The sequence below is a fragment of the Ammospiza caudacuta genome, chromosome 13, assembly GCF_027887145.1.
Source record: "Ammospiza caudacuta isolate bAmmCau1 chromosome 13, bAmmCau1.pri, whole genome shotgun sequence".
Classification (NCBI taxonomy): Eukaryota; Metazoa; Chordata; class Aves; order Passeriformes; family Passerellidae; genus Ammospiza; species Ammospiza caudacuta.
The window spans coordinates 8,555,065-8,580,012 of record NC_080605.1 but is presented as its reverse complement, the minus strand read 5'-3'; the positions used below and the strand labels follow the sequence as shown (position 1 = coordinate 8,580,012).

General features: G+C 42.4%; 1 protein-coding gene across 1 annotated transcript; it reads left to right on the top strand.

Moving 5' to 3' along the window:
• Positions 1–170: 170 nt before the first annotated feature.
• Positions 171–24,383, top strand: VPS35 (VPS35 retromer complex component). The gene is made up of 17 exons (XM_058813401.1): positions 171–194; positions 6,990–7,088; positions 8,453–8,549; positions 9,048–9,171; positions 10,312–10,494; positions 10,795–11,008; positions 11,733–11,816; positions 12,248–12,357; positions 15,363–15,459; positions 15,550–15,698; positions 16,177–16,384; positions 16,886–17,041; positions 19,038–19,160; positions 20,014–20,193; positions 21,337–21,576; positions 22,226–22,369; positions 23,491–24,383. Exons 1-17 carry the CDS (start codon positions 192–194, stop codon positions 23,668–23,670), a joined length of 2,391 nt encoding a protein of 796 aa, XP_058669384.1. The 5' UTR covers positions 171–191; the 3' UTR covers positions 23,671–24,383.
• The last annotated feature ends 565 nt before the right edge of the window (positions 24,384–24,948 follow it).

Here is a 24,948-nt window from a genome sequence, read left to right as displayed (position 1 = left end):
CGCCGCGCCTGCCGCGCTCGTAGCCCATTGGCCGTCCGCGCCGCCAATCACCGCCCGCTCCGCCAATGGGCGCGCAGCGCGGCGCTTCCTCGGAGCGGGCCAATGGGCGGCGCGCGGCGGCGGGGCGGGGCGGTGCGCGCGGCGCAGTCACATGACGGGGCGGCGCTGGCGGGGGCGGCGGCGGCGCGACCATGGTGAGGGTGCGGGGCAGCGGCCGGGGGCGCGGGGTGCCCGCTGCGGGCGGGGCTGCGCCGGGACCGAGGGGCCGGCGGCCGAGGGACGGGGCCGGGACCGGGATAGCGCCGGGACAGCGCCCGGAGCCGCTGCGCTGGGCCGGCGGCGCGGCGGGCCCGGCCGGGTGCGGGGCTGCAGCGGGCGCGGAGGCCGCGCGGTCCGGCCCGGGCGGGGCTGGGGTGCGGGCCGGGCCCGCCGTGCCCGCGGTAACGCTGCCCGCGGCCCGGGCCCGCTCACCGCCTCGCTGGGCTCGGCCCCTTTGCTCGTAGGGGCACGGGGAAAGGCGGTGTTTTTACCGCGGAATCGCGGCCGTGCAGCGGTCAGTTCGGTCAGTTCCGCTCTCTCTAGCCGTGCTGCCCCCGTGTTAATCCCGGGTTTGTGTCATTGCCGGTTCTGTGCACGTGTGCCGTGCTTGTCCGCCTTGCAGCCTGCGCTCCTGAGCCTGCCGAGCCTGCAGAACGGCTGTGGTAGGCTGCCCGAGTAAAGTTCCTTTCTTTTCCGGCAGAAGCGGTGGCTGTGCATTGGTGGGCGCCGCTCCGTAGCGCTCTTTGCCGCAGACGTTGGCGATTGCTCGGCAGGGAGGCAGCCAGGTGAGGCTCAGCCTCCTCTGCCCGGCACTCAGCAGTAGCACAGGAGGGCACAGTCTGAACATGTGCCGGGGGAGGTTCAGGCTGGACATTTGGAGGAATTTATTCACAAAGTGGATGATCAGACATTGGAATGGACTGCCCCTGGAGGTAGTGGGGTCACGGTCCCTGGAGGTGTTTAAGGAAAGACTGGACGCTGGACATGGCACTCAGTGCCTTGGTCTGGCTGGCAGGGTGGTGTTTGATCTTTCCAACTTCATTCATCCTGTGAAACCTGAAATTTCCCCATGGAAATAATGCATACTGATTAATACTTTTCAGTCCTCAATGAAAATAAGGGGACAGTCAAGTTTCCTAGTAAAACAGAAGTATCTTTAATGCACCTTCAGTGGTAATATTCAATGAAACTTTTAAGCAGCACATGCTGTAACCACCACAATGCCTAAGTGTGGCATATGAACAGTACTAACAGTATATAGATAGTGAGGCAGAAAATAACTTTATAAACAGGGAATTGCTCAGTTCTTAGACTTTTGGAACAGAACTTTTTTTTTTTTTAAGTTATATGTATGTTGAGCTCTGTATCTTTGGGGCTGGGCAAAGCCTGTACTGTTACTTGAAAGAGGAATGTTAAATACTAAATTGGGTGAATGAGAAGTGCTAAATCTATATAGCCACCAGTCTCTGTCCCCCACACAAATATTTTGTGCTGGTCAATTATTCAGCAGTGCAACTGCTTTTCTTTGCCTGTCATTTCCATGGGAACTGGCCAGACACTTGTCTGGTCTCATGGCTTCTTTCTAAGAATAGTTGTTGTCAGGTGATTGAGAAAAAATAAAGTTACAGATGTTGAACATGAGATAATCACAGGTGTTAAACATGGGATAATTCCCTCTACCAAATTAGGCTCCCCTGTGATTTCCTGTGGCTGAGCTTGGCTTAAACCTTGAAGCTGAATGCTTAAGTACATTTAACATGACTTGCTTTAAGAGGGCTCTGGCTGCTTTTGATCATACCTTGAATAAAAAGTCCACCTCTTTAATACTTAATGGTGTCTTGTGGCTTCCTGTAGCAGTAAGTACCAGTTTCAACACGTGAAAAATGCTTTCATCTCTGTGATTTATCTCTGAGCTCCTGTACTTTGAGATGTCATAGAAGTTCTGGAGCCTGCAGTGTTGCAGGGAAATGCTTCCTGTATGGTATAAAATGCTTATGCTTTGGGTTTTGGTTTTTTGGGTGATTCCCTCAGTCTGTTAGCCAGCAGTGCTCTGTGTGCTGTAGGCTGGCAGTGTCCTGGTCTGCTGCTGCAGCTCAGCCCTCCTCTCCTGGGCAGCCCCATCTGAAGTGTCCCAGCAGTGCTGTGGTGGCAGGTGACAATAACAATGGCAGGAGGCAGGAAAGCTCCCTGGGTCGGTGTCATTTGTTGTGTTACTCAGTGGGTGAGCAAACAGAAGGAACTGCCATAGGAACAGGCTGTGAGCACATCAGTTACCTAAAGAAAAGGACTTCTGGAGATTGGGTGAAAATGCACTTCAGAATGGAATGGAAGCACAACCTTTTACTCATTATTATTTATACTCTGCATGCAGCTTGAGGCACCTGTGTGTCAGAACAGGAGCTTTTAGGCTTGACAAGCTCTCTGGAACTCTGCTATCTTTCAGTACTACGTCATTCTTGAGTACTCCAAGGTAACAGATTTTTAAGTGAAATAAGTCAGCACATTGGTTATTATTTTGGGCCCTCTCTGGAGTGCAGTTCAGTGTCAAATAAGGAACTACAAATGAATCTCATGGAACTGAGTGGTAGAAAATGAGTAAGTCTTACACAATAGGTGCAATGTTTGCTTTGTATGTTCAGGAGGAATTGCTGTTATGAGGATAGTCATGATCCAGAATAATGTTTATGGCTGCAGTAATACACTTCCCTAAGTTATCTGCAGGATAACTTTTATTAACTATTCTGGTCAGCCGGTTTCAAGCTGTTTTGGGTTTAAAAAATTGTTTTCCAGGGCAACTTACAGTTTCGTTTCCTAGCCTTTATTAAAAAAAAAAAAAAAAAAAAAAAAGCCAAAGAAACAAAACCTAAAAGGAATGAAAAATACACCAAAAAAAACCCACCCAAAAGCTAGCTTTCCTCACCCCATTCCAAATTCATCTCTGAGTTTTGACTTCCACAACTTGCATGTGGTCACTTGTGCTGGCCCTGTGTTCACAGCAAGCAAAGGCTTCTGTGTCTTGTGCAGGAGCTGCTGGTGCACCTGGGGGAGGCAGTTCTGTCCCTTCCCCACTGCTCACCTGCTGCCTCATTGCTTCAGAGCAAAAAATGAGCAAAGCAAAGCTCTTCACATCAACTTTCTGTGTTTTCTACAACATGTGCAGTATATCTAGTATGGGTATAGCTCAGACACATCTAAAGTCTAAATAGCTGCATAATTGAAGGTATAAATTGCTCCTCGTGCTCAGGCAGGGGTTTGTACCTTACTGTACATGTGGCTGACCAGGCAGGATGTTCTGTGCTGCTGCTTTTGCCCAGGGTCAGTGTCTTCCACTTCCAAAGCTGATGTTCAGGATTGTTTTTGTAGATGGACCTAGGACTCCACAGATGCTTCTTTGATAAAGTGACACTTGAAAATACCATCTTACGTTACTAGGCTGGTAATTTAAGTGTAAGATACAGAACATAAACAGCTTCATTCAACATGGACTCTGACAGAGCTGTGTTCTGATTCATTGTGTGTCCTGCTGGATCTCACTGGTTGGCTTTTGCTGTATGTTCTTTCCTTCATTTGCCTTTTGTCGCCACATCCTCAAACTTCAGGCATGTGTTAGTAGCATCCGTGTGTCTTGATGTGATCTTGTGTATCATGATAATGACCAGGTTATGTTTGGGAACTGCTGCAGTTCTAAAGACTGATGAAAACTGAAAGTAGCTTGCCTTCTGAAGTTGGAAGAAAAGGGTAAGCTGATACATATTCAGACTTGGAAAAGTAAAAGTTGGAACTTGTTCGATAGTGCTGCTGTTAAGATATTTTCTATTCCTATAGAAATAAAGCTGCTGCAAGCAGCCCCTCAAGTGACACCTCTGCTCCTGTGGTGTGCTTTTGACAGCAGTGTAGGTGATTGTGCTACCCCTGCCACTGGAAAATGCTGCAGTTGTCTTTTCTTCAGACATGGAGTATAGTGCCCTTGTAGTAATTTAGTCTGGTCACCTTCTCAGTCTTCAAATCAGCATACATACAAATTGAGTTTTCCTCCTTCTTAATTCTCTGTATCTTAGAGAGATACAGAAGAAATAAATTAATATCTTGTGTTAATATGGAAATGCTTCTGTTGATGAATTCAGTACTTAGTCCCAGTGTTGAGTACAGTGTGGGACCTGGCTGTTCAAATTTAGAGCAGAAGGGGAATTATTCTGTCTTCTGTTAATGCAGACAGAGCTTGATGTAAAGCTGACACTATAAATGAATGAAACTCCAATTTCCCCCCAGCTGCTGCTAAACTACAGTGGCTAAAGTTCTCTAAGAAGATACAAATGTTTCTGCTGGGCTTGTAGCTGGTATCATGGAAAGGATAGTTCTGAACTTGTTGCCATGATTCTATGTTGTTTGCACACCAGAAGTAAGGAAACCAACGCACATGGGCTCAGCCAAATACTTCCTGGGCTTGTAGCAAATATGTGTTTTTTTCAGTAATGCTTTGGCTTGGTGTTGCTGTTAAAAAGCCTTCTTTTCACAGCCCTGCTTGCAGTGTTTTATATGGCTTTAGGCTGAACCAGGTAAATGGTAATCCATTAATCAGCTGGGTTTGTCTCACAGCTTTTTAGATGGTTTAAGTGCTCTCCCAGCACTGCCTGGCCCCATGAACAGCTGGGGTGGAAGAGCAGGGCTGGTGGCTGTGTTAGCTTAATGCCCATCAGGACAGGGGGCCTGGGAAGGTGTGGTCAGTGTTAGCATTGCCTGGCTGGGCTTTAACAGACATCTGATGTAGTCAGGGCATATGGCATTCAGCTCAGTAGTGATTTATTTCCTCTAAAGCACTGGTATGGATTCAGGGGACTGTAGAGTGTAACCAATGTTCTGGCATAGACATAAATCAGCAAGTCTGTAATGTGATGTTCTGATATTGATTACTGCGCACTAGTCCCTGCACTGTCATTTTGTGTTCCTTAAAAGTCTGATCTGCCATTGAATAATTAAAGCTTAGCAATTACAGAAACTTCTGCTGGCAGAACATACTTGTTTCACAGTTTGAGGTTGTCTGAGGGTTTGTAGCTATTGAATTGCCTGGGAAATAGGATCATCTAACCACGGTTGCTGCTTGTTCCTTATGCTTAAATCATTTTTGGAAGACCTGCACATTGATTAGTTATATATAGAGAGAGCTTTGTGAGAGGTGGAGTCACTCTAATTAGCAGAGATGGCATTTTCATTGACTAAATACATTTCTTAATTAGTTATTGTGCATAGTTGGAGTGTTACTGAGGCACACTGACTCACAGAAGTGTTGGTTGGAAGGAACCTTTTTCTAATATAACCTCCTTGAAGCAGGTTTGTCACAGGTTTGTCTGTTGGATCAGATCAGCCTTGGTTTTGTCCAGCTGGGTGATTGAGGAGTTTCAGGAGCAGAGTTTCATTAGGGCATGATCAAGGCAGGAACAGCATTGCAGAGCATTCTCTCTTTTCTGTAAGGGGAAAAGGATAGTGGGGAGATTTCAACTGCAGAAAAAGAACCCAATTAAATATGGGAAATAACAGGGATGTGAAATGCTCTATCACCATTAAACTGGTGTTAAACTAAAACTTCCCTGCTTTAATTAAGGCCTCAATTTTAATCTCAATAGATACTTCTGGGGACTCCTCATATGGGACATGTGGGAGTTGGTACTGAAGACAGAGTTTTTAAAAACATTGGGGTGATGTAATTTGGGGTGATGTAATTTGTGGCCTACCAGCTTGTTTCTGAAATGCAGTTAAAAGGAGCAGACCAGGGACCTTCTGAGCACAGTGGATGAAGGGAACAAGTATAAATAGCTGAGAATTTATTGAAGGTGAAGCCTCAGAGAACCTGCTGTGCAAATGACTGTGCTTGGTATTTGTCATGACTAGAGAAGATGTAGCTGAAATACAGCATCAGTGCTGTTGTCTCCAGCAGTATTTCAGAGAGGCCTGCAAGGGTTGAGAGAAATGGAGATGCTGTAATGGGGTGTTGAAGGCTGATCCTGAACCAGAGGTGGGTGGCAGTGGTTCCTTGTGAAGCCTTAGGAGGAAGGCTGGGTGCAGGTGGGGACAGCAGTTGGAGTTCTGATCTGAGTTGGACATCTGAGCAAAAATAACTGAAAGATGCTTGTAGAAACTGATCTTGTTATTTTGGTAGAGGGAGGGTAGCAGCTGCAGTAGGAGGAGGCCTGTTATAGCTGGATTGAGGGGAAATATAAGGATGTAAGCAATGGATTTATTTAATATTTTAAGAAAATGCAGTATGAACCTTGGAAGTCAAAAGATAGTGGGATTTTCAGTTGAAGGCATAGAATGCCCCTCTCTGAGGGGAAACAAGAGTGTCACTCTGCCAATGTGACTGGGACAAGGACACATGAAGAGTTGTTGTTTCTCTTCAGCTTTCTGATCCACTCTGCAAGTAGCTTCTACCTTCAGGAATGCACTAACTGTACTTTATCCTTTGCTTATCAGGATCTTGTCCTGAATGGAATGGTAGCTCAGATAGCAGCTGAGAACTTGTGACTTGTGAGCACAGAGAGCATCTGTACAGCTGCAGTGTGTGCTCTGGGCACTGCTTTGAGGCTCTGTGGGCAGGGGTAACAGCAGTGCTTCCTCTCAGCACAGTCTCTGCATTCCCTTGGAGCTTTTCTTCCCAGATACTTGCACTGGGTTCTTGGCCTCTAAATGTTGGAAAGGCAAAGCTGGCCCTGCTCTGTCCCTGTGGCTTTGCTGTCCCAGAAGCAGTGGTGCTTGAGGATACCTGTAACTCCCCTCAGGTGTTTGCAGGGCACTTGAACTTTCTCCATTATGTCACACAACTATTTCTGACAAGCCTTGAGTGGTCACACTGCAGTGTCACTTGCAGTGCATTCTAAAGTGTGGGAATCCAGTTTTAGTGAAGTCATAAGCAGCTTCACTGAGTTCTGTTTTGTTTGGTTTCTGTTTTCCTCCAGCCAACAACACAGCAATCTCCTCAGGATGAACAGGAAAAGCTCCTGGACGAAGCCATTCAGGCTGTGAAGGTGCAGTCGTTCCAGATGAAGAGATGCTTGGTAAGAATGTGACTTTAAAAGGCAATGAAGCTTCTTGTCTGCTAGGAATAAAACAGTAAATCAATACCAGTCTCTAGTGCTGTGAGCAAAATTAACCCTTTATGTTTCTTTGTGCCAGAGGTTTTGCCAATAAATGAGGCAACTGCTCATTGAGAGTGAGCCTTGGGTATTCTTTGAATGTGTTCCTGATTTTGCTCCAGTGTTTGACAAGATAAGTTAAAGATGTACCTTTATAATTTACATGCTTGCATTTAAATAAACCTAAGATGAACTTTATGATGAGATTGTTTATGTCCACCATTCTGTTGGTTTTTTTCATGTAGCCTTTTCTTGGTGTGACTGTCAGACTGAGAGGCTGCTGATGAATTACCTGCTGCATGGGATCAATTTTGTACTGATTAACTGTAGACATACATGTGAATTCTTCTGTGACTGGAAAACACCATGGGCTGGTGTTGTGCTGAGATTTTTGTCTGGGAATTGTAGCCAATTCAGGCAGATTATGTAATCACACGGAGCTTTCTCGGGTTTGAGAAGCCTCAGCTTTTATTTGGGGAAACTACTTAAAGTTGCAATGAAAACTTAAATATTCCCATATGTTTTCATGTGGTTAGCCAAGCTAACTTTGTTTGCAGCCAAATGACAGTGGCAAGAAGTGTAACACCTCTTCCAGTTTTGTGCTCAGTGGAATGCTTTGGAAGTCTTCAAGTAGCTGCAGCTGTGCTTTTCACTGCTATCTGTGATTAAGTGGCAGTATAAATACACTAAGTGGATCACACTAGCAATTCTTTTTGTTCTCTCTCAAAACTTGCTGCTGCTGCTTATGATGGCTTGCTCAAGTCTGTAAAAGTGGTAGATTAGAGGTCTGTGTTGTATCCTTTGATGCCAGGTGATTAAATGCACCAGAAGTGTGAGTTAGATGCAGACTAGTAAGGGGTGGCTTTCAGTGAGGTGTTTTTTGTGGGTGAGAAGAAGGAGAAGGTGATGATGGCTGTGTGTGTTGTCTGTCTCCTAGAGCTTTCTAGGAGATCTGTGAGATCTGAGCAAAACAGACCAGATTTGGAGGAGGGGACCACGTTCTGTTTTACTTGCTTGATAGAATCTGAGTGTTGGGAGGAGATTGCTGTATAAGCAGAATGATTTTAGATTTTTCTGCCATTAGCCTTGTGATTTTTTTTTTTTTACTGTAGCTCTGTCTTCAGATGCATCTTCTTATCACCTCAGGTAAAATATTCACTTAGCTAGCATGGATGATGTAGTATAAGCTGGATATTAAACCACTTGAGATTTTTTTTTCATAGATAAAAAATCCTGTAGTTGCCTAGTGTCATTTCTAACAGACTTTTCTCTTTCCTCCTTTGAAGGACAAGAACAAGCTCATGGATGCTCTGAAACATGCTTCCAACATGCTTGGGGAGCTGCGGACTTCTATGTTATCTCCAAAGAGCTATTATGAGCTCTGTATCCTTTCAGGAGCAAACTAATAGTTGAAATGTATTTGCAATGGGGTATTCATCGGCTTTTTTGGTACAATGGTATCTTGTGTCAGGTACTTATTAGCACTTTTCTCCTCAGAATTCAATTATCTGTATGTATTGTAGGAGAATATGCACTTTGCTCACTGTTTAAGTTCAGTTTTTCTCTCTGGTATAAAACAGGTATTTATACTCTTTCATATCGTCCTCTGGGAAGTTTCAGGAGTCTAGTTCTAAAAACAATATCAGCAAAACTATTCATATATTCCTAGTTTTATTCCCTTATCTAATATGCTAAAAATTGCTCAAAGGTTTGGGTTAATTTTGCACATTTATCCCAATCATGATTACTGTTCAGAAGTACTGCCTGCTTGGGCATATTTGTATTTGGTACAACATCTATCTTCCTAGGTGAGAATGAGCAAATTACTATGAAAATACATTGTAGACATTCTCAGTTACAATCCTTAACTATGAGGAAAAGACATGGCAATTTCTGATGAGCTACACTACTTGGAAGTCTACCTGACAGATGAATTTGCCAAAGGCAGGAAAGTGGCAGACCTTTATGAGCTGGTACAATATGCTGGAAATATCATTCCAAGACTGTAAGTGTGTGTATGTTGGTGTGTGACTTTGTTTGCTTTTTCTTTTTTAACCTGCTGAATAGTTGTCCAGCTCTGGGTTCAGACAGTGATTGCCTTCTCAATCAGTTTACAATGGTCAATGCTATTTCTGCCTGTCTGGAGTCAATTACTGTGACACTTCTGAGATAGGCCCAGAGTGCAGGTGCAGAAGGTCAGTTCTTCCTGCCAGTGTGTTAATTTTGCACATGACCAAGATGAGAGCACCTACATCTTGCAATGAAGTTGGCCTTTGGGTCAAGAGCTGGTCAGTGGAAGATAACCAAGTACCATGCTCTGATCAGAGACTGTGCCTTCATTAACTGTTTCAGTTATCTGAGGATCTAGATCTTACCTTCTCCCACACAGTAGTTGCTTCATAACCTTCTATCTTTTTAGGGAATAGGAAATGTGATAAGGAAGGTGAAAGTTTGTGACTTCACTCTTAGAGTCTTTGTGTTTCTGGTTTTTTTTTTTTTTTTGGCCAAGTGTTACTTTGCCAGAAATGATACTTGAAGGCCTGTGAAACTTATATTTAAATATGTTACTGTTGAGCTGCAGTACATCTTTGCCATAGTCACTTTTGGGATTTAGGTTTTGCTTGGTACTCAAGTTTTTCATTCCTGACCTTATGTTCATGCCAGGAAGAGGCTCTGGATAGACCAGCTGCATCTTCATGCAATTTCTGGGGTTTGGCTGATGGCTGCCACAGTGTCTTCACCTCTGTGTGTAACCATCAGAGTTGTCTTCCTGTCTGCTTGTAGCCTCTGGTTCTCCCTGATGAAACTTGTGGTGCTTACTTATTTATATGTGTCAGAACTGTTTTCCAGCTTAGTGGGATGCTGGAAGTATAAATGAGCTGGTCTGAGAGTATTCAGAACTTTGTGAGCATTTACACATTCAGTGTCTCAAGCATTGTAATGAGGTCTAGTGGCTGTTCTCTGTAGCAGAGGAAGATAGGAGTTGAAAGCTGACTAAATACCCAAAATCATGGACACGGGTGATAATTTTATTGCTTTTTTCTGTTTTGGTTGTCCTGCCATCATGGACAAATGGAACTATTATTGCCTTTCAGTGTGATGTTGTTACTTTATGGTTTATTGTGTGACTCTGTGTCTTTTGCAGGTATCTGCTGATAACAGTAGGTGTTGTCTATGTCAAGTCATTTCCACAGTCCAGGAAGGATATTTTGAAAGACCTGGTGGAGATGTGCCGTGGAGTGCAGCATCCTCTTAGAGGCCTGTTCCTCAGAAACTATCTCCTGCAGTGTACCAGGAATATCTTACCAGATGAAGGCGAGCAAGCAGAGTAAGGAGGATGGGCTATAACTCAATAAAATTACTGTTAATAGAGCTTATTTAAGTTTTCTGTGCAACTTAGTTCAGATTTGAGAGAAGTAGATATGCTAGAATTCCATAGACTTGACAGGTGTTTTATCTATTAAGAATTCCCTTCTAGCATTAAGGTTCCTCACAAGTGAGGACATGAACCTTTCTTACAAACCCAGAAACCCCACCCTCTAACCTTATTAAAACTTGTATGTCCACCAGTGGCTGGAAGGATGAATACCTCTGACAAGCTTTTCTGTTCTTAACCTCTTGTCTGCAGTGAAGAAACCACTGGAGACATCAGTGACTCCATGGATTTTGTGCTGCTGAACTTTGCTGAGATGAACAAGCTGTGGGTGCGAATGCAGCACCAGGGCCACAGTCGGGACAGGGAGAAGAGGGAGCGAGAGAGGCAGGAGCTGAGGATCCTGGTGGGGACAAACCTGGTCCGCCTCAGCCAGCTGGAGGGGGTCAATGTGGAGAGATACAAGCAGGTGGGATGGCTCTCCATTCTTTCTGACTCCTGCCAGCTTGTTCCAAACTAAACAAGTTTGGACTTGCAGATGAGCAGCTGGAAGTGTTATAGCTTTGCTAAAAGTTCAGTAATCCAAGTCCAGTGCTTCTCAAACTCTTCACCTGAGGAAAAGTTGTGAATACTGGCATACAGTGTGTTTGTTCTCAGGCCAGGGACATGATTCACACATTCTCCTGTAAGTGTAACAGTGACAAGAAATTCTAACCTTTCTTTCCTGAATCCAATTTCCTTGCAGAATAATGGGTTGGTCTAAGGGCTGTATACACATCTGGTGTTCTGGGATAGATTTCACAAGTTGTGAGGCTGTGCTTCCCGAAGCATTCAAGAGAAGTGTTACTGTGTGAAATGACAGTGAAGGAAATGTATTATTTAAAAGTCTGTCCCTTGTAAGTTCTGCCATGGTGCTACTGAGACCCTGGATATGTACCTGCAAAGTCAGTGGCACTCACTTATGAAATCAAAGCTTGCATAATGTATGAAAGGGACAGACTTCTGAGATGAGTTGTTTTTTCTCTGAAGGATGAAACTGCAGAAAAATGTGATTTCTTACCAGACAGTCATTATGTAGAGAATCAGCTGAGAACTGTTAGAAATGCTGCTCTGCTTGGATTAAATGTATGTGTGAATATAAACTCAGAAGGTAATTGTAAAATCACTGCAAGACCTTTTCTCCCCTATTCCAGATTGTTCTGCCTGGAATACTGGAGCAAGTTGTGAACTGTAGAGATGCTTTAGCTCAGGAGTACCTCATGGAGTGCATCATACAGGTGAGCTGCTTAAGTTCAGTTGCAGTGATGGGACACAGGGACACTTCTGTACACTTAATCAGATTCAGGCAGCTTTCCCATGTTCCTCATGGACTGGAAAACTTCATCACTGGGACTTGCACACAGTAGCTTGTCCTGTATTTTTTACAGATGGGCAGAGTGGAGATTTTGTGCTCCTTCTGTTACAGTAGCTATAAGCATCTGAGCAGTAGTGCCTGTGTTATGAGTTGTGATAGAGACGTGGGCCCTCAGTTACCCATTTGTTTCGTATCTCTTGCTTCATGCATTTACCCAGTCATGGTCAGCTTCATAGGCCAGAGTGTATTTACTGTGTGGCTATCTGCTTTAGAATTATTGTGTTGCATTTTTCTTCTGTGTAACAATGGGCAAATTCAGTTTATAACTTGATGACTATTGATCTAAAACTTCAGGTTTTCCCAGATGAATTTCACCTCCAAACCCTGAACCCATTTCTCAGAGCCTGTGCTGAGCTGCACCAAAATGTGAATGTGAAAAATATAATTATTGCTTTAATTGACAGGTGAGTGACCAAGGGGGTGGAACTTGACTCAAAATTAAGTTTGTGTTGTGCACAAGCAGATGATAATTCTTCTATCATTTGAATATGTTTATTTTTGATACCACTTCACTGTTTCCATATCTTTCAGCTGTAATTAAAGCCGTGAAGAATATTATTTCTGTTACTTCTACTCTCTGCACTCTGCTTTTACAGCTTCCAATGAAACCTGCTTTATGGACTGATTAAAACTTGTAAACAGATTAAGCCAGGAACAGCCCATTTAGTATTGAGCAGTTTCATGCTTCAGAACTGAAGTGACAGCAGTGCCCTGCTTTGACAGCCATATCTCTCATAGGTACCTCTTGAAATTTTGAAGATCCCAATGGCTAAATCATCTGTCAGGAGCACTTCACCTTGCAGGGTCAGAGATCAGAGAACATGACAATGCTTCTTCAGAACAGAACTAGTAGGAGATGGAACTGCCTTCTTAATTCTTAGCTTGCCAATAGCATCTACACTGTTCTCTTAAAAGCATGTTTTTCCTGTGGAGGTGCTGCTTAAAACTGCTTGCACTGAGTTCAGATTTGGGGCAGAAATCATAGAATCCTTAGGTTGGAAAAGAGCTTTAAGGTCAAACTGAAGTTTTAATTTGTATCCTGAAAGGAAACAGAAATTTTCAGTGATCACCTGCACTTTCTTACTGCAGAAAGGAAGTGCCCTTGCCTGGCTTGTCTCAGGCTGTAGAGAAGCCTTGTCCTTCTACCCAAACATGTACATCTGGTCCGTGTACCAATGAATGGAGTTCAGCTAGCACAGGGATCTTGGGTCCCCCTGGCATTCAGCTTTGAGTGGGGTTCCTGTATCCTCTCTAATGCCTGGAGAGGACTTGAGTGTATTGGCATGACTGGTACAAGTTAGGATCTTGAATTTTTTACTCACCAAGTTTGTAGTTTGTCTTCTCCAGGTTCTTTCAGATTTATATGTTCAAGACTTTGGTTTTATTGGAGTACCTTTCAGTGCTTGTGCATTTGTCAGAGACACTGTGCTGCCTTTGCTGCCTTCATACAGAGATGTTCACAGGAGTTCTTTGGTTTCCCATGCTTGGATGCTGTGACTGAGTTTTTCATAATTCTGTGAGCTTAAAAACCAACCAAAATTGTAAACCCCAAACACCATAAAACCCCCAAATCCCAAGAAATGTTGCCTGTAACTGATTTCTGAGACTATCTTGATTACTTTTTGAAGAGGTCATGGGATATTTTGCTAGACTCTTAAACTGGAGCATGGCAGTGTCATTCTTGTGAGAAAACTTTCCTTGTGTAGCTTTTGCTGCCCTGTTAAACTTTGGTATCACTTCCACAGTAAGATTTTGTGTTGTTTTGTTACACCAGTAAGTGACTGGTCAGCAGTGACCCTCTGTCCTCCCAGCCTTACCACTGCTGGATTTTGTTGAAGGCTTTCAAAGCTCTCTCTGACCTGTAGGACAAGGGCAGAAAGGTGGCAGCGTGATGGTTATCTTTGCAGTATGGCAGCTTGAGATTTTGACTGCAATGTTACTGCCAGTGTTGGAGCATTTGAGTGGATCTGTCCTTGGAATCCATGTGTGCAGGGAGAATGTTGCTCTTGTGTTTGTGTTGGAGCTGGTAGCAGCAGTGGCCAGCAGCTTCAGTATTGTGTAGTTGAGATGTGAAGCTGCCCTGTGTAGGTTGTGCTTCTTGGCATTTCTCATCTTTGTTTCAGCTGGCATTGAGTAATTAAATCTGAACATCAGTGACTGATGAAGGAGCTTGTGAAAATTTTATCCTTATTCCTGTGGGGCTTTCCTGCTAAAGGAATCTCTGCAAGTAGTCATGCTGCTTTGAGATCTTTGTTGCCTTACTAAAACATTCATGAGTTTTAATTATGCTGCCATCTGCCTGCAGTTTGCTCATACCTTGTAGCATTGCTGGCTTTACACTGAGCTGTTGCCAAGGAAAGCTGCCTTGTGCCTCTAAGAAAAGGCAGTGATTGTTCCTGGCTTTAGGAAGTCTGTTTCTTATCACCCTAATCAAATATAAGAATAGTTCAATGTCTTATTTTTCCTGGCAGTGAAGTTTTTTTGCCTCCTGGGCTTTTCTTATGTGCCTCTTTATTTTAGATTCAGAATCAAAATTGAGAAACCCTGTAGAAAGAATTTTAAAAAAATTAATTCAATGCCTTTTCCTAAATATTTTTGTAGTTCATTTTCTAATTCAGAGTATAATAACCTCAATAATTAGAAAGTCAAGATAGTACTGAGCTTCTTAAGCTTCAACTCTGGTAAGGTGTTAAGTCTTCTGATAGTGGTGCTTTCTATCCTGTATCTCATTTTTGCAGAAATGGTTCTTGGCATGACTTTCTCTTACAGATAAAAATCCCTCTCACCATCTCCTAAATGCTTGCTGGATGGCAATTTCTTGTTCCCACCCCCCAAAACCCAATATTCTTCACTTCTCCATTCTTCTTAAGTTCACTTTGTATTTTGTTCTCTGCAAATAGTGTAAGTTCCAGCCATGTTGGTTGGTCTTTAGTGACAAAGATTAGTTAAGGCAGCATATTCCTTCTGTGTGTTTTTTTCCTGGAGGCTGTTTTGTGGAGGATGCTATTGGGTGTCTAATTTCAGTAATATCACTGAATGAGTAAATGCAGGATATTTACTCTTCCATCAGCCTACTCTGTACCTCTTTATCTGCTGGAAAAAATAGATCACTTGCTTCTAGCTGAAGAACATCAATTAGGAAATGTCCTTCCTGTTCCTTCTTCACCTTTCCTTTTCTGTCAGCACTCTTTTTCAGGTCTGATAGTTACCAGGCTCAGTTGCTCATAAGGCTTCTGACTTCCATCAATTTCCTTTTTGCTTGTAATAGAGCTTCCAAAAATACCTAAAGGACATGTTTTTTTCTTTCTTCCAAATATACCTAAAGGACATGCCAGTCCCTCTTTCTGCTCTGTATTTGAGGAGTGGAAAAGCTGTCCTGACCAAGCTGCTTTCCGTGCTCTGTCACCAGGTTAGCTTTATTTGCACATCGTGAGGATGGACCTGGGATCCCAGCAGATATCAAATTGTTTGATATCTTTTCACAGCAGGTTGCTACTGTTATACAGGTATGTTGGGTATCCCTGCATGCAGTTTTGGGGGTGGTTTTTGCAAAGTTCTGTGCTTTAGTATCAGTTTCATGCTGTCTTGAATTTCAGTCTCGGCAGGATATGCCCTCAGAGGATGTGGTGTCTTTGCAAGTTTCTCTCATTAACCTGGCCATGAAATGCTACCCAGACCGTGTGGACTATGTTGACAAGGTCTTGGAGACTACTGTGGAAATATTCAACAAACTTAATCTGGAACAGTGAGTGTCTCTTGCATTTTCTTTGGCCTGGCAATTAATGCCCTAAAATCAGGGCTTCTGCATTTGGTGAGATAGCAGGCCATGCTCTGGATGTGGAAGGTCACTGCTTTTGGACTGAGCTGCAGCAGCCCTGATAAACTCCTGGCTAACCAGGACTTGCTCCACATGAATAAATTGTGCTGTACATCCACACAATGTGTGTGCATTTTGTAGGCATCCCTTACAGCACTCTAGAGTTCTGCTATTGCTGCCTTTGCAGCCACACTCTGCTTCTGCTGGCAGCAACTTACAACATGCATTTGTTACTGTATGTCCCAAAGAGCAAGACTGACTTATTTGGGTACTTGTTTCCTTTCTCCCTAGCACCAATTGCTTGGTAGTTGTTGTATGTCTCAGAATTTATACTCTGAAGCAGACTTTAAACTGGCCTGTGTGAACCATTGATTAATTGTATTTTTTTGCATATATTTTCTTCTAGTATTGCAACAAGCAGCGCTGTTTCAAAGGAGCTGACTAGACTTTTGAAAATCCCAGTTGATACTTACAACAATATCCTGACAGTTCTGAAACTAAAACATTTTCACCCACTCTTTGAATACTTCGATTACGAGTCCAGGAAGAGCATGAGTTGTTATGTGCTTAGCAATGTGTTGGATTATAACACAGAAATTGTGTCCCAAGAACAGGTATGATATAGTTAATTTGAAAATCTGGGTATTTAAATGATTGTTCAAGGACCTGAAAACACATTTAGTGACTTTATGCAGGGCATGCTTTGTTTCCTAGCCTGCATGCCCCTGCCTCCCCTGGCACAGGCTTTATCCCACTTGGTAATTCTTCCTCCCGTGTTCTTAAAAGTCTCTTCCCTAACCTCATCCTAGAGGCTACTTCTGATTTACCACACCTCAGCCTAGACAGTAATCTGTTAGGTGTGAAAAAAGACCCTGAATCCCTTCAAAACTGGGTCTGCTATCTAAAGAAGGCTGCATAGCTTTTGGAATCTGAATTTCCTCTGCGCTGCTGTGCTGCCCTGTCCCACTTGTGCTGAGAGGGACCCTTCTTCAGGGTCTAAGGCACATATGTTTGAAGCATCACCACTATGAGTGGCTGTAAAGATGTTCCCAGTTGCTGGCAATTTATGCTTATGGTCTACTGTAGTTTAAACAGAGCTTCTATTACCTTTATAGGTTGATGCTATCATGAATTTGGTATCCACGCTGATCCAGGATCAGCCAGATCAGCCTGCTGAAGATCCTGACCCTGAGGACTTTGCAGATGAGCAGAGTCTTGTGGGGAGATTCATTCACCTGCTGCGTTCTGATGACCCTGACCAGCAGTACCTGGTTGGTGACTGGTGCTTCTCAATGTTTATGCTCTAAACTGTCTCAGTTCTTGCATTATTAACTGTACAAGACTGGAAGCTGGGCCATCACTTCTCTGGCACTGCAAACTCAGCAGAGAACATTATGTATGACACCTTTAGTGGTAGGCTGATATTTATTCAGAAAAAGCAGATGAGGACTTAAGAATTTGTTGATTGAAAGTTTTCATCCCCTGAGGTAGCAACGATCTGAATTGTTTTGTGGAACTCTTAATGTTCTGACAACTTCATATAATGATCTGTTGAAAACACAGCAAGTGCTATTTGGAGTACTGTGCTATTTTGATACCAAGGGAATGCAAAAAACCTCAGAAAATACAGCTTAGCATGTTTAGCCTTAGGGATTTTAATTTCTGTAAGGATAGGGTTTTCATACAGCATGTAGTGTCCTGCTGCTTGGTTCCATATGCTTTTCCTCTCTGCTTGGTCCATCTGTAGCAGCAGGTTTGACATGTCCTTGAAATCTGTGCATTGTGGTACTTGTAATGGTTTGAGTTGAGGTAGTTCTGTTGTTATCTGCTATATCTGGCTTTAGGGAGGTCACTTAAACTTCAAATAAACTATCTTGAGAAGTGTGTGTTAGAGTAGAGGGCCAGGGATATTCTGTCTATGCCGCTCCAGATCCACTGCAGAAGCTGTGCTGGAGCTGGATCTGCTGCAGATGGCAATGAACTCATGTCAGAGTCAGGCCTGCTTAGGGACTACTGTGAAGTTACAGTTTGTGCCTGAGATAAATGTCATACTGTATAAACAGTGAGAATAGAGCAACAGAATAAAGTGCAAGCTTTGCATAACACAACTAGCATTGATTTAGCTTGACTTTAAGGTCTGGTATAAAAAACTCTTGCTTGAAACGTAATGAAACTGGTGCAATGGGGAGAGGAATAACATTACAGGAACTGGAGTCAGTTGTGTTTCAGGATCTTATCACTGGAGTCAAGCAGAAAGATTTTGGGTTTTTTTTCTTATAGAGAGCAAAGCTTCTCTCAAAGGAATGCTGGCACCAAGGAAATTAATATTTCTACCCCAAAAGAATTTACATAGCTAGAGATGTTGAAGCTGTTTCTGCAAAGATTCTGAGTGTCAGTCTGTCTTTTTCATCTAGCAGTGCTTTGCTTTAGTCACATTGACCCCCTTTAAATGCCATCAAAGGACTTGTCACATTATCTTTTAGGTACAATTCTATGAGCTACTTAACACCTTTTACTAGTAATGCTTAATAGCTCCCTCAACATCACAAATGCTTGCATCAAATTTTTATACAATGCAGCAGCTGCAGGAAAAATCTAAGGTTATAGGATTTTCACAGTGTCTCACTTTAAATTACGCATTCTGTATGGAAGAGATATGAAATGCAAATTCAAACAGCCTAGTCCAAGTGTATTAGCCAGAGTGGCTAACCAGTGTGTGATGGGTTGTGGTCCCACAGGGGTCCCAGGAGGAGGGAAGAGATGAGAATCTTGACTCCATGTTTCAGAAGGCTGATTTATTATTTTATTATATATATAGATTATATTAAAATAAAATTATATACTAAAACTATACTAAAAGAGTAGAAGAAAGGATTTCATCAGAAGGCTAGCAAGGAATAGAAAGGAATGGAATGATAATAAAATCTTGTGACTGACCAGAGAGTCTGAGACATCTGGACTGTGACTGGCCATTAATTAACAACAACCACATGAGACCAATCAAAGACGCACCTGTTGCATTCCACAGCAGCAGACAATCATTGTTTACATTTCGTTTCTGAGGCCTCTCAGCTTCTCAGGAGAAAAAATTGCTAACAAAAGGATTTTTCATAAAATATGTCTGTGACAATGGGTGATTACAGACTTCTGTATATTCAGGTTGTGAAATCTACATCTAATCTCAGAACAGGTTAAGGGTGGGGCACTGGGCTTCCCCTGAGTGCATGTCTCAGAGAAGGGTTCTCTGAGCTCAGTGTTCTGTTGCAGATCCTCAACACTGCCCGGAAGCACTTTGGGGCCGGGGGGAACCAGCGCATCCGCTTCACGCTGCCGCCCCTGGTGTTCGCTGCCTACCAGCTCGCCTTTCGCTACAAGGACAACTCCAAAGTGGTAAGGGCACCTCTAGCTGCCTCTTGTGTGCTTGCTTGGCTTTATTTTCTGGAAAATGCATTTTGGCTGGCTGCATAAGTATGCTCAGACTTGATACAGAAGGCTAGTTTTGTTTGGGTTTCTTCTTGAGGTTTGAATGCTTTTTAATTTAATGAAAATTTTTATCAGGTCATAGTAAATTACTTTAGTACTTGAGAGGTGAAGAAGCAGAAATTGGCAAGTTTTGTTTGTTCATTAAGGTGACAGATTATGTGCCTTTACTGGAGATCAGAACTAATGGCATGAAACTGATTTAAATCTGGATATTGAAATTCATCAATTTCTAAATTGTAGCTACATTATTGTAATGTTTCTAAACTTAAAAGCACTTGCTTTAACTTATACAGTAGTAGTGGAAGTGTACATTAAAATAATGACTTAAATGCTTTCTGATTGAGATAGTTACCTTAAATATGTATTTCCTTTATTGTAGGTGTTATATTATGAGGAAATAAGTTTAAATGTTAAAATATTCTTTAAAATGAAGGTTTTAAAATTCTCTTCCACTTCTAATTTCTCTGGACTGAGCAGAATTTTTCTCCCCTTGGCTAACTAGGCTTTTGCTCAGTTATGTGCTAAGCATAGCTGTCCTAACTGCAGTTCAGTGCAGGCTTCTGAAGAAAGCTCTTATGAGCTGGTGGGAAAAATGGGTGTGAAATTTTTGTAAATGAAAGAAATACTTTGTGCAGACCCACTGAAGCCAACACTGGAAGCTGGAGTGACTGAAGCACTTAACAGATCTTAGAACAATTGAGATTCCCTTTTCCTTGTAGCAGTGCTCTTGTTCAAGCTTGTACTTGCTTTTCTTGTCTAGGATGACAAATGGGAAAAGAAGTGCCAGAAGATCTTCTCATTTGCTCATCAGACCATCAGTGCTCTGATCAAAGCAGAGCTGGCAGAGCTGCCTCTCCGACTTTTCCTGCAGGGAGCACTGGCTGCAGGAGAGATTGGCTTTGAGAATCATGAAACTGTGGCCTATGAGTTCATGTCCCAGGTGAGTGTCCAGCTGGTAGAGCTGGTGTCCTGTGCTGCCTTTCATTTGATTTAGGCAGGTTTGCTGAACACTGAACCATCTGGTGTGATTCAAACACCTTTAATGATGGACAGCCAGTGCTACTAGGTAGAAACTCCTCATTTCATTCTTGCTTCCCAGGCTGCTGTGGAATTAAGCTCCATTGCTACTGATTTGAATACTCAGTCTGACAACAGTGGTATGTTGCAATGCTGCCTCCTGCTCGTGTAGTTGGCTCACTGGAGGAGTGTAGTTTCTCAGCATAAAATGCTCCTTCACTGCTTCTGTCTCCAGCTCCTGATACCCAGCTGGTATTGCCTGACCACAAGCACTCTTTGGAGGTTTCCTAAAATCTGCAGTGTTCACAACTGCTGTGCTGGGCTTTGCCAATTAAAATCCTTCTATTGGAACCTATTATAAACTACTCTGAAAATCTATTTGAATTTGTAACTTGGTCTTAAGCCTTACTTGTTGCAAAAACCTTCCCCTCCTACCTACCACATAAAGAACCAATGTGTTCCATGTTATCCGTGTTGTAGCTTTGTCCTAATCTTTCCTCTAATACTGCTATTAAATGCATGTTTTTAAAGAGAGTTGCTGGTAAGCTGGGTTTGCTCACTGTGTTGTATCAATTGCTGTTGTAGCACAGTTCTGACTATGAGAGCAGCATGGCAATTATCTACTTTCCATTAGAGATACAGTTCAAGATTTGTCTATTCTCTGAAGATTCTTCATCCATGTAGCAGCAGTGCAAGTGCTTTTCTTACCTGCTCTGTCATCACTGACCTGCTGTCAGCTTCTGCTCAGCTGTTTTGTGTGTTTCAAAGAACCAGATTTTCTTCAAGGACTGTTTCTGCTGCTGAATAGGTGCTTGAATGAGGAAAAACTCAGTCTTCAGATTTTGTGGGAGCACACTTATGTGCTATGACCACTTGAATACTCTTTCTTGTAAGACTTTTTCTGGTCTGTGGATTTACTTGATTTTACACTCTACATGAAAGGTTTTTTTCCTGCCTGAAGCTTTTAACAAATGCAAAACTGGACAGTTTCTTGCTCTGTGAGTAGCAGGTGTGATTTTTTTTTCCTGATGTGTTCTGATTGAGTCTTGCTTTCTCCCTTGTCTAGGCCTTCTCTCTATATGAAGATGAAATCAGTGACTCAAAAGCACAGCTGGCTGCAATCACCTTGATAATTGGGACATTTGAGAGGATGAAGTGCTTCAGTGAGGAGAACCACGAGCCTTTGAGGACTCAGTGTGCACTGGCAGCCTCCAAGCTCCTGAAGAAGCCAGACCAGTGCCGAGCTGTGAGCACTTGTGCCCATCTGTTCTGGTCTGGCCGGAACACTGACAAGAATGGGGAGGAGGTGAGAACAAAGGGACAGCAGTGGGACACATCCTGCCTCACTTCGTTCTGTAGGCACTTCTAAAGTAGATACATTGATGTAGGTTTGGTTGGAATTTATTCTAATATATGAAACTGCATAAATAAAAACATGGAGAAAACTCTAATTTAAGGGTAGAAGTACCAGGCAAGCTTTGGCGTGTCAGCTAGTTAAAGGCTACTTGACTGGGCTGCACTTTGCTTGTATTTATTATATTATCTGTTTCTCTGTGAACTACTAAACTTCCAAATTACAGATACAAGCTGTTGAAGCAAAGGTTAAAAAATCCTCTGTGTTCTTCAGGGTTTGTCACATAAGCTGTTGTAATTTTAAAGAGCAGTGTTTGAAACATTTTTCAAAGTATGTATTATGGTAGGTGCTACGAAATTGAATTAATTGATCTCATAATTGAAGGCTTTCAACAGCTGTTCATGTTGCTGTGTGATTTAACAAAATCCAACGTTGGTGGCAGTCAGGCAGGGTAAGCTTTCAGTGACAGCTTGCTCTTTGCAGTTTGTGTGGTTTTGTGTTTCTGTGGCAGAGCCCCAGGAAATGCTGTGTGTGCCAAGGGAGGAGATACTGGAGCTCCCTAAGGTTCTTTCATTTCTTGTAACTTTGGTTTTCCTTCTAGCTTCATGGAGGAAAAAGAGTGATGGAATGCCTAAAGAAGGCTCTGAAGATAGCAAATCAGTGCATGGACCCTTCTCTGCAAGTCCAGCTTTTCATAGAAATTCTGAATAGATATATCTATTTTTATGAAAAGGAAAATGAGGCGGTGAGTGGAAATCCATTCTCTGTTGCATCTTTGTTAAAGGTTTCTTTAAGCTCTTCATTCACACACCACAAATTCTCTTCAGCTTGCCCTGTAGCCTCATGAGAGGCACAAGTTCTTGTGAGAAGAAAGGAGTCAATTCTTGATGTACTAGTAAAAGTATTGGATTAAACTTTGTTCTTCTCAGTTAGGGGGAAATGTTTGCAGTTCAGTTTTGAATTTAAACATTGTGAGACTTGTATACCTAAAATATTTTAGATTAAAGCTTACTGGAACTTAGATGAGAAAGTAGTAGGATTCTAGCTTTAAAGGTACCAAACTTGATGGGTACATAAGGAAAAGAAAATTTTTACAGGTGTTCATGGTCACTGCTGACTCTGCCAGGTTGGTGTAAGCTTTAATTCTCAAAATAGATTTGACACCATTTGTACTCATCTTAAATTGTGTGTGTGTATAATCTTAGTTACCTGACCCATTTTCTGTTAGCAGATAAAGAACAGTTATGCAGTTTGAAAAACCTGCTTGGTCAAGTAGAGATCAGTGTCTTTTCTGATGTCATTGATTGAGACTAGATGTTAAAGAATACCCTGCGGTTCTGAGAGAATACCTGAAGAAATTTGAGGGATTTGCTGAGTTTCCAATAACTGAACTGGCTTCTCAGTGTAGGGGTACTCTAGATGCTGTATGTGATGGAGATGAAAACAAAGCTTTGAATTTCAAAGCACTTGGCAGATATAAAAATACTCTGGTGGCCTGCAGTGCATTTTGTGTAGTGCTGAACTTCAGCCTGTAGGCAGCCATGGTTGTTCTCGAAGAATAATTTTAAATCTGATATTACCATCTTGACTGATTTCTATAAGAAACAATTATCTCACAGTGCATATACAGTCTGATTGTGTGTGCCATTTGTTTGAAGCTTTTTAAATTTGTATTGAATACTCTGGACAGAAATGCTGTTGGAATAGTTACAAGAAGTGAGTGCCCAGCAGTTTGTCTGCATAAAGTCTTATCAGCATTTTGAAAGATTGTCCAAATACAGATAGCTTAAAGACAAGTCTGTTCAAACTACTGTCTGTGCACTTGTACACAGAGGGTGTTGATGACTTCTGTTTTATGTTCTGTAGGTGACAATTCAGGTTTTGAATCAGCTTATACAGAAGATCAGAGAAGACCTCCCAAACCTTGAGTCTACTGAAGAAACAGAACAAATTAACAAACACTTTCACAACACACTGGAGCACTTGCGTCTGAGGAGGGAATCACCAGAATCTGAGGGGCCAATTTATGAAGGTCTTGTTCTTTAGAAAGACACTCACTGTACCTGTTTTCATTTACATACCATGGGTTTTTTTAAGATAGGTTCCTAGGTTGTGCCTTTCAGAAATGTCAAGTTAACATTCATGTGTTCAGTCTGGCACTTCAAACACTTGTGTTGAGTACTCTAACAAATTTGGAAGGTTGGACCAGCAACTGCAGGTTTCATCAGTTAGCATGGCTGAAACTTTCTTTGAAATCCATGTGACATGGTAGGGCTCTTCAGTTCTGATTTCTCTTCTGTCTGTTCACTGTTGCTTCTGTAGCACTAGAGCTCTAAACTGGCAGTGACTGTCAGCTGAAACTGTGTCTGATCCTTACAGAGCATCAGATTTTTGGGATTATTGTATGTCAAATTCTGCTTGTGCTTTTCTTTTAATGCCGAGTTAAGACTAAGTGTAATATTTTTCCCTAAAACTAGAATATATTAATGCATGTTTGGAGAGTTTTAAAGTACCATGTTCAAAAACAGAAGTTATATTTTGCATATTAAGGCTCTGTGACATTCAGTGAGGGCCAGTACTGTGCACAGGGCATATTTATCAAGATAATTTTGTTCCAAATAGTATAAAAAAATAGAGAAATTGCAATCTATATAGATATGTATAACCTTCATTACTGTAAATTTAGGGGAAAATGCATTACACAAGTTTATTCAGTATCATGATTTTGCACCGGTGAAACAATAAAGTTGCTATTAACACCTGTTGTTTCATGTCTCTTCAGAGCCCATTGTTGAACCCAAGCTAATGTTGAACCTTCTGATGAAAGTGAAAGAATTTTGGTTTTGTAGGGACAGAAGAATGAAGGCATAGTTACCCTGGCTGAGCTGGGCAGCTGCTGGCATTTCTCATGTGGGAGTAGGTGATACAAAGCCAGTGTTTCTCCACGTGGTGCTGAGATGATGTGTGCTCACATTTCACAATGTTTTTATGACATGCCTGCAGTGAGGAAGAATCCTACTGGATTCTGTGCCAGAGAGTGACAATTGAATGCCAGTGCTGTAGGGAACTGAGCAGCAGAGCACAGCCAGTGGCAGCTGCTGCTCTCCTGGTCCTGTCCATGGGTTAATGCCAATTGCTGGAAGTTCTGACCTGGCTGGTTTGCCTTGACTGAACGTGGTGTCCTAAAGATAACTGATTGAATTGCATTACTCCTTGAGTGAACACTGTTTTCTGAAAATGTGTCCTGGCTTGACTGGATATTAAATGGGATTTTGGTGGTCAGTAATTTAGTGCTACCTGTTTTCTGATAAAGGCAAATACAAT